Here is a 10128-nt window from a genome sequence, read left to right as displayed (position 1 = left end):
GGTAAAAGTTCATTATATAGGAATGTTACTGACAAGGTGATGTAATTCTTATTGGTGTTGATCCATGAACCTGCAATTCTCTAGTGGGATTCAGGGTGATTTAGATGAAGACCGATAATAGCAGTCCACAAATCGATGTTAAACTACTGCGCTATCATGATTATCCAGGCAATTTGAGAACATCAAGAGAAACTGCTACAAAATATCCAATCGCTTATTATAAACAGTCTTACGTTGAATGTTCGTTGTAAACATTGAGTAGTAGAAAAAAAACTAATAATAGTGGGGAATGCATTCTTGATAATCAAAATAAACGATCGAAGGAGAAAAATAGGGTAATGTGTTTTACTAATTTGTTTAGATTTACCTGAAACATTGTGCAGTTAATCTCTTTTAGTAGACTGCTATTTTGTATAGAGAGTGTGCTCTGCATATAACCATAACAACTGACGAAGTATCCGCTATGAAAAGTCGGCCAAATCATGGCTTGCTTTCTGAATTTTCATATTCCAGCAGCGCATCATAATTCTGGAAGTAAATTGATCATGTTTGATGATAAAAATACAATTCGTTAAACGTTTCCAGTCCATTCTATTCTTATCTTATGAGAAACTATTGTAAGATACAATTACGTACACTGAAGTTATTTAAAATGGTAGCTTAAAAATTGAATTAAAGTCACTGGATTCCTAATATGATTAGTATTAATAGTGTGAAAATAGTTCAAATGATTTATTTAATTGTAAGCAGAATTTAACTAGAAGCATCACCAAGCTCACGTCGATGAAATCATCACGAACACTGGTTGCAATTACGCTGTAATCATCAATCCGGGCGACGAGATCTAGAATATAATCTTTCCCATTGGTGGGCGACCCGAGACAAAAAGTTAGTTTGCATCGGCCGGGAATCGAACCCGGGCCGCCCGCGTGGCAGGCGAGCATTCTACCACTGAACCACCGATGCTTGATGACTAATTGCGGGCCACGCACACACAACAGAATAGATTTTTTTTTTCTCATCTCCACACAAACGCTGCAAACCAGTGCTAGTCAAGAAGTAGCAGCGCCGCGATAAGCTTGGTGATTTTTCCGCTTTCGATCAATCGATTTTTTTGCTTTCTTCGACTGGGCAGATTCGTTTCTGCGGACTTGCTTAGCAAGTCCTCGATAGTATAGTGGTAAGTATCCCCGCCTGTCACGCGGGAGACCGGGGTTCGATTCCCCGTCGGGGAGGCATTATTTTTTTATTATGCCATAATTTTTACTAAAGAGAAAATCTGAATTAAACGAAATTGTAGGAAGGGCACTATAACTAAAAAATTTACAGAACAGTGTAACTTTTTGTGTTTAGTGTCTAACTGGTGTCAGTTACTGATGAGAAGAATCCGAAAAGCAAACTTAATTTAGACTTTTTATGTTAAGATGCTACCTATGATCGCAAATCAGTCCCATAAAGATAGGGAATATCATGTAGGGTTTTCGATTGGTTGACACCGGTGTAGTGGAGTGCACTGAAACTGCACCGTTTTTGCACTTTCTAGCAGAAGTGCAGAAAAATGGCTATGATCCACTTCTGCTAGAAAGTACAAAACCAGTGCACTCCACTACACCGGTGTCAATCAATCGAAAACCCCAATGGAAAATGGAACAAGCATGCGATCATGGGCAGTACAGCAGAAGAGATTCAACATGCATAAAAGAGAAAACGGGGTTACAATTCAATTTGGTGGTATCGCGCGGAACTGGTTTTGCAATTTTTAATGGAACAAGTTATTTTTACTTAATTAATGTTGACCATTTTAAATAGATAGTTTTCGTAAACTGAAGAAAATTGATAAACAAAATTAAGCAATCCGTAGCATTTTTAATACAATTCCGAGCTTTTAAGTTTTAAATATTTCAACTTTTAAGGAATTTAGACGTTCGGATCAAATCAACACAATTTCAGTTGATATTCCTAGTTATATTTCACTCCTTCCATTTCAGTCATTATGATTTATGTGTTTACTTGCACAATAAAACGGCTATTGTTATCAGTTACATTATTTTTTAATCTTAAATAAGTTATTTAATTTAATGAAATGATTCAAATGGTTTCCTAGATTCAATTTCTCATTTACTTGAATGTTACTTTTTTCATTTTCCATTGAATCATTAGTTATCAAGTTTCTTTCCCGTTCGATCGTCCGGTTATCAATGCTTATAGTTTATTTTGTTTTGTTCTCTACATTCCTATTGATGTGAATTTCTACTTCATTAAATTGAATCATACAATCCATTCGTCTGACAGTTAGCGTCTACATGAGAGTAAATGTTTTCTATTTGTTTCCCATTGTTCGGAAAAGAATTTGTTATTCAAGAGCTTGCCTCAATTTTTCCTTGTTGTTTCGTTATATTCGTTCTTTCTGTGGCGTTTCCTGTTCAAATGTCTGCGAACGATAGAAATTAAAAAATATGTTAGAGCGAAAACGTACGGCACCTCTGAAATAAAACAAGAAAAACAGAAAGAAATTTTGTCCCAACGGGGCCGCTCATTCCGGAAGCGATCCTGAAAAGAAATAAGAAAACTTCCTCCAAAGTAAGACGAGTTCATTCCAGAACCAAAACATACCCATTTAATTAACTCCAACCGCCTACTGCTCCATCGGTCGCTGCCTCTTGTTGTCATTTTGTTCCATACACTCAAGCACCTTAAGCCGGCAATCACCCAGCTGCATTCCGTGCAACTGTTGGATGGCTCGATCGGCAGCGACTTCACTGGCAAACGCAGCATATCCGTGCCGTTTTCCGGGAATTACGTACACATTGATAAGATCGCCAAACCGACAGAAAGCGTCCTGCAGTAGTTTTACAGAAACAGCCTCCGGCATACAGATGAAGAAGGCTTTCTTCGCGCAGAAAGTTGACTGTGGGTTTAACATGGGCTTTGGCGGGCCAAGCTGAGACAGCATATCATTCGAACAGACTTCCTCACGGAATTCGTCCTCGTGTCGGACAATTATACGTTCTCCGAAGGGATATTCTAGGCCGTGAATTTTTTCTACTGCGCGTTGGGCCTCCTCGCGGCTCGAGTAAACTACGCATGCAGTTGTATTTATGTCGTCTAGAAAAGTTTTAAATTATTAGTAACAAAAATCATTTCAATCAGAACATGCAGTTTGACTTACTTTGCGTAACAATATTGCAGTACTTCATTCCAGGAGCAATGTCAAAAATCCTCCATAGGCGATCCTGATTCAGACAGCTGCTGCAAATGACGACCAGTTTGAAATCTCCCCCGGACCGATGAGATTCCGGTGAATGAGTCCTTTTCCGAGCGGATCCATTGGAGGAACCAAATTTACTACCACTGTCTCTATCATCACCCTTTTTCAAGCTATCGCGTGGAAGACAGAACTTGGCCCTGTAGGAGGCCGGACAACCTTCAATGGCCAGGGCTGTTTCCAGAAAACTGCTGAACGTAACGTACGCTGCACACTGGCTTAGATTCTTTTTGTCCGGAACCAGCCGGATCTGGGTTACGTTTCCAAATTTGGAAAATTCCTCTCTGATCGTATCCTCATCCTTTGAATTGGGAACCACCGCAAACAGACGACGGAATTTGTATTCATTTACTTCCGTAGGAGCACCATCTTCCTTCTTCTTTTGGTAGCTGAAAAATCAAACAGAAAATTAGAAAATGTTACACAGTTGAATGACACGATTAAAATAAACCCAGCGTCACTCTGATTCGATTTCGTGTTTCGTTAAAAGTATGGTCGAGGCTTCACATTGAATCTATTGGATTGAAACTTGAAGCGAAGGCGAAGAAATAATATTCATATTTTAGACAAAAGTTAGTATATCCCAGCTCATTCAATTAAGGGAAATATTGAGTTTACATCGACTATACGCTAATGGCGATTTCGCTTGTACCTGAAACTGAGTCAGGTTCTAACCCCAACCGCTGTCAGTTCATACATTTTGACAGCAGTTGGGGTTAGGAACTGACTCAGTTTCGCCTCAAACAAAAACCACATAAGTCAAAAAGAACCAAGCGCCATTTTGACATTCACTGCTAAAAAACATGATCCCATCCATTATAGCACCAGTAAAGCGGTTATCTAATTGTACTAATAATACAAAATAAAAAACCTCTTCATTTAGGGTGAATTGTTTTATATGAAAAAGAACATGTTATGGCTTCGCAAAGCGTCTGTCTCAAATGGTGGAATAACTAATACAAAAAACTCGACGAGAAATTCATAATTATGTATGCTAGTGTGCTAGCCATTCGATTTGTACAAGAAAGTAACTGGAAACTTTAATGATAGAGTTGTAGGGTAGACGAGCCCTTACTCATCTCACTAGTCGGAATGTCACACGCTTTCGCTGATAACTCGGCTTTCAGTGATTGGATGGCTCTTAAGAGGACCCTACACGTGCAGAAATATTGTCAATAAATCGATTATTGATCAATATATTGATCGTGTAAGGATATTTTAAAAATATTGATCATGTAGAAATCAAATGGGATTGACGTATTGAAGCAGTCTTGACAATATTTTTATTGACAATATTCTTGTCCCGTGTAGGGTCCGCTTTAAAGCGCTATCAAAATCTTTGCTTCATTCCTAAGAAGCAGTATAATAAAAAATCTCGTCGTGCGAATGTGAAATTATCGCGTTTGAGCGAAGCGAAAAGTCGAGTACAACGCACCCTTATTCGTCCTACCATTTCTTGAGCGTTTTTTCAAAATGTCATATCTGCAATGAGTTACTCTCTTTGTTTACTTTCTCTTCTGTTAATAATTCGGTCACTTTAACATTTATCCCTCAACTCTTTGCATAATATGCTAGTTAAAACCACCGTCTTTCGATCTGTACTGTAAAATAAGTGAAAAGTGTTATAGTGACGCCGTAAAAATCGAAAGATAAAGTAAACAGAGAGTAACTCATTGCAGATATGACGTTTTGAAAAAACGCTCAAGATTTGAGCAAATGCATTGAATAGAGAGAGCAGATACTGCTCTAACTAATGTGTTCAAATGGGTGGGATGAATAGAGGTGCTAAGATGAATTAGGGCACAGTAACCCTATTAATGGAGATAGCAAAAACTTTCACTGCTAGATAAGTCCATCTGAGAAAGTAGTAGAGTCTCCTCCCATGACAGAACAATCACTTGTTTAATTGCTCTCTCGCTTACCATACGGGTGTCACACCGATCTAAGAAAAAAAAAAACTACACAGCAACCCACTGCAGTCGGCAAAAAATGCGCAGCCCCATCGACGCCATTTTGTCTTTTTGCCCATGTATCTGCTTACCTAGCGGAAATCATCACTTTTATCGGCCGTGTTTGACCCTCAATGTTGGTTCCATTTTTCGCGAGACCTCGGGCTGCCGCGGATGTTTTGGTGAATTTAACATACGCAACACCCTTGCCCTGGCCGGTTTTCTTGTCGATAATGACGACGCACTCCTCGATTTCACCGGCATCTTGGAAATGGCGTGTGAGCTGCTCCTGGGTAATGTTTTTGCCACAAATCACAAACAGACGGCTCATCGGTGGCTCCTCCGAGATTTCCTTCCTTCCGTTGTGTTCCTGCATTGTTGCTGCTAATTGATTTTTTTCCCTTCAATAGGTTGCAAAATTTCACGCGAAATCAACGTCACTGCACTAAAGCACAACCTTCTACTCGGCCACTCAAACTTGGAATGATGGCGTCGATGAGTTGCGAGTGACATTAGGTGGTACTGCCCCTACTGCCCGGGTACCAAGAAAATCGATTCTTGTAGGTAAACATATCGATGTTTTACGATGTTTATTCGCGATCTAAAGCTGGATGTAGACCGCAAGATGGCATGAAAGTGCAATGATGATGTTTTTACTTTCAACTGTCAAAACACATTGAAAATTAAATTTTGAAATTCATAAACTAAATCAAAATTATAATCAAATGTGATTTCATCTAATGAAAAGAAAAATTGATGAAGAAAATATGTTTCCTACGTTTGAAAAATATCTTGATGGTAAATTTCTTGATACACCAGTAAGAATTCGCTTTTACGGTTTCAGTTTATGCTAAAATAAAATTTAGAGATTGAAATCTCAATAAAAACACGATAGCTTGCGAAAATCACTGGATTAAAGAGTGCAGGTATTGAAAGTCGAGGTTATCCACTGATAAATCCAATTTTTAAGTAAACATTTCCCGTATCCAAATCAACCGACCTAACCTCAAAAATCCAAAAATAATTCCGGATCTCAATAATTCGTAATAAAATATCGAGTTCGACTGAATGTTTTGGTGCCAAACGAAAGAACGAGTTTTTTCTTATTATTTAAATTTTTTGTGGAACTATGTATTGTTTATCTTAAAACAATTAAAATAGTACAACCGTCTTACATCATCAATGCAAGAAATTATTTTTATCATCATTTGACTGGTACTAATAATGAAATCTAGTTGGCGCGTCGATCGGATAAGTTTCACGTTTGAGAGCCAATTGAGTTCTACAAGATGACGACACGAATGAGCTTCCCGAATAGAAATGTACAGTAACAAAACCATAATTTTCACTGTGACAGTACAGTAATTTTACAATAATTTACAGTAAGTTTTAGTGTTATGCTACAATACAAAAACAATATAATTTAACGTTTTTACAGTAAATTTCAATGTAAAATAGACTTTTACAATGAAAAAGGGGGGTGGTTATGTATCTTAACATTAAAAAAATCAATTTTCCTCCATACATTTTTTACACGAAAATAGTAAAATTTAATGTGAATGCACTGTATCAGTTTTTTGCTGAACAGTGAAGTTTATTGTTACATGAAATTTTATTGTAAATCTACTGTGAGAACTTGGCATCGAACAATGTTGAAACAGTAATAACTATAACATTTATTGTTTTATGATTGTTTGTAGGGTAAATGCTATTGTAAAATTCTATCCGGGTTATGATGAATGAAGTTCATGTTTGACAATTGAATACTTTACGGTGACGTCACAAATGAACTGAGTGTTCATTTTTGACAGTTCGCTTGTACTGTTTATATGGACTTAGAGAAAATCTTTTCGATTTTCTTTAAGCGAATCTAGTCGTCCACAAATTTTTGTACTGTAAACAGTACAAGCGAACTGTCAAAAAAGTGAGGTTAACTATGCCAGTAAAGAACCTAATATTCTCGGTGGTTTGTTTACTTTGTCAGTTGCGTGAGTGCGAGTGCAATGGGTGCTCATCCGTTACATTCGAACTCACGAAGCTACTATGTAAACAAACCACCAAGGACTGTCAAACGAAGTTCATCCGGCTCATTTTGTGCGGTTATGTCGGTTGGTGTAAAACCTAATGAACATAACAAGACATGACAATAGGTTTCTTATTTTTTGTTGGACGTTCTTCTTCTATTTTGTTTGGTAAATTATTATTGATGGCAAAAATCTTGAGCGTTTTTTCAAAACGTCATATCTGCAATGAGTTACTCTCTGTTTATACTTTCTCTTTCGATTTTTACGGCGTCACTATAACACTTTTCACTTATTTTACAGTACAGATCGAAAGACGATGGTTTTAGCTAGCATATTATGCAAAGAGCTGAGGGATAAATGTTAAAGTGGTCACTGCACAGTGACGTCATGCATTAAATGTGACAGGTGGTGGTCCTATTGATTGCATTTTGAACTTAGCGATTATTCGTATTCTCAAAATGAAGCATTTAAAATATATTGGGAATAATGTTTTAGAAGTATAAATGTTCTCTAGAGCGCCTTACAATTTAATTGTGCTATTCCCTACTGTGCTAAAATGTATATGAAAGATCTAATAAGTGAACTAATTGTTTGTTTATCAATTACTTTTAGTGTTATCTGAATCGGTAAGTAGTTTTGCGGTAAAATTTCTTGGTAATTAATTATTAGCACTAAGCTTATTTCAATGGAATTCAAATTTTTTAAGTCCAAACTGTAAACAAAAGGACCAGCACTTGTCAAATTTGTGAGGTTAAGGCATTTCATCAGTGCAGTAAAATTTCATTTCATTCAATCGAAACTGAATGAACGCAGTCAATCAGTCGTCTACGCTAGCATTCATATTCATTTAACGCATCAGATGCTGTTGATCTGAAGCTCGGATCGTGGCTCTTCACTCACCGTCACTTTCAAATGAGTCGCAATTCATAGTCAACCTCCTTCGTTTGATCTTCTCAAATGAATAGATCCGCTTTCAATTTACCCAGTGAGCACCAGTCAAATGAGATCCGGGTAAGCCTACACGCTCGTAAAAAGTTACTCAGATTCTGAGTACTTTTAACTCAGTTTTGAATGATGTTCGTAAACGTCAAAAATTGAGTTGTCATGTATAATATCTCTGAGTAACTCTGACTCTATTTTTGGGTATTACACAAGAAACCGTTTTGGAGTTACCAAACGGAAAAGCCGTTTCTCGCCAAGTTAAAAATTCCAAGCGTCATCCGCCATTTTCCATTAGTAGGTACACGCTCGTTTAGTTATCGCTCATCATTTTTTCACAAATAAAAATTTGTTCAAATATTTATAATAGTTGAAGCTAGAGTTGTAGTGTGTAAAATACATTTTAATTGAAAGAGTGGATTTGAACAACCAGCATGCAGAAGATTTCGGAAGAGGTGGATGCTGAAACTGCAATGAAGTTGCGAGGTAATATTCACGTTATATTATATATATATATATATATATATATATATATATATATATATATATATATATATATATATATATATATATATATATATATATATATATATATATATATATATATATATATATATATATATATATATATATATATATATATATATATATATATATATATATATATATATATATATATATATATATATATATATATATATATACTGGAAAAAAGTGTAAGGATTCAGGTTTCTCATGCCATGTGCCAAATTGTGGGAAGATGATTCCTGGACACGTGGATGAATTGAAGGAACACTTCCGGTTGGTACACAATTTGAACACCAGCAAAGCAGCCGCTCAACCTTTCCTTTGTTCAGAATGTGGTTCACTGTACCAGAGGTTTAAGAGCTTGAAACGGCACATAGAGAGTGTTCATCCACTAATTACAGAAAATTCTACAAATATTTCATACGACCATGACGCTGTTGAACAAATTCAAAATAATCATCCGGAAAATATGCTCGTAGATGATGATTATCTGTTGAGAATAACGAATACCATATTCTTTAAAACGGCGCCGTCGTTGGATGAAATTACTAAGAAAATTAGTAAATTCGCCACAGATTTGCGAAAAGATGTATCTCTTCCCGAGACAAAAATCAAAAAGTTCTTACAGGTTACCTCGAATCTTATAGAAGATTACGAGTGTTACATGTTGAATCTATTCAGAGAATTTTTGAAATCGAAGTCGATCCCATTAAACGATACCGACGCTTTGAAATTTATAAACGACGCATCTTTGGATGGAATTTTTGCAGACGTAGCTTCTCCAAAAGACAACCTAGCATATTTGTCTGGAGTTGCGGGTTGTGCTGTGCCAAACCCTAGGGAAGAAGTCTTGGGAAGAACTAGAATCACTAAAACTGTCCCTGCGATTACCAAACTAGGCAAAAGAAAAAGTGTACAAATAGTGAAAGACGTTGCTCACTATATTCCACTAACCAGCATTTTAGCACTGGTTATGAAGAATCCCGGAGCTCGCAAGATGATAGCAGAAGAAGCAGTGAATGACGATATCTTGTGCGGTTTCAAAGATGGTCAACGTTTCAAAACACACCCGTTCCTGACACGGTTTCCCGATGCATTACGACTCTCGCTTCATCTGGACGATGTCGAATATCTGAACCCTTTGGGATCACGCAAATAAAAAAAAAAAAACTTACCAATTTCAGTGTTAAAATTGAGAATCTCCACCCCGCAATTAATTCATCCTCCAACAGGATATATCTAACGCTTACAGTTCGCTCAAGAGATGTAAAAAAATATGGCTACAATAACGTTATGAAACCGCTGATTCAAGATTTGCGTGAGCTTGAATCAGATGATGGTGTTGTAGTACAATATGGGAGTGAAAAGTTTACGATGAGGGCAGTTCTAGTGCATGTTTTGGGGGACACGCTGGCAATTCATG

The 10128-nt window shown here is 36.8% G+C and overlaps 1 protein-coding gene and 2 non-coding genes across 3 annotated transcripts; 1 reads left to right on the top strand and 2 right to left on the bottom strand.

Moving 5' to 3' along the window:
* Positions 1–895: 895 nt before the first annotated feature.
* Positions 896–966, bottom strand: Trnag-gcc (transfer RNA glycine (anticodon GCC)). The gene has a single exon. It is a non-coding gene; the product is annotated as a tRNA-Gly (tRNA).
* A 197-nt stretch (positions 967–1163) lies between these two features.
* On the top strand, positions 1164–1235 carry Trnad-guc (transfer RNA aspartic acid (anticodon GUC)). Its single transcript has one exon. It is a non-coding gene; the product is annotated as a tRNA-Asp (tRNA).
* Positions 1236–1950: 715 nt separating this feature from the next.
* On the bottom strand, positions 1951–5703 carry LOC131689966 (RNA-binding protein 45-like). The gene is made up of 4 exons (XM_058975389.1): positions 5307–5703; positions 3170–3654; positions 2614–3105; positions 1951–2431 (listed from the first exon to the last, which is right to left on the bottom strand). Exons 1-3 carry the CDS (start codon positions 5588–5590, stop codon positions 2636–2638), a joined length of 1239 nt encoding a protein of 412 aa, XP_058831372.1. The 5' UTR covers positions 5591–5703; the 3' UTR covers positions 1951–2431; positions 2614–2635.
* Between the last annotated feature and the right edge of the window lie 4425 nt (positions 5704–10128).

This window comes from Topomyia yanbarensis, chromosome 3 (genome assembly GCF_030247195.1).
Source record: "Topomyia yanbarensis strain Yona2022 chromosome 3, ASM3024719v1, whole genome shotgun sequence".
Lineage (NCBI taxonomy): Eukaryota > Metazoa > Arthropoda > Insecta > Diptera > Culicidae > Topomyia > Topomyia yanbarensis.
The sequence above is the reverse complement of the archived record's forward strand: the minus strand, read 5'-3'. Positions and strand labels throughout refer to the sequence as shown.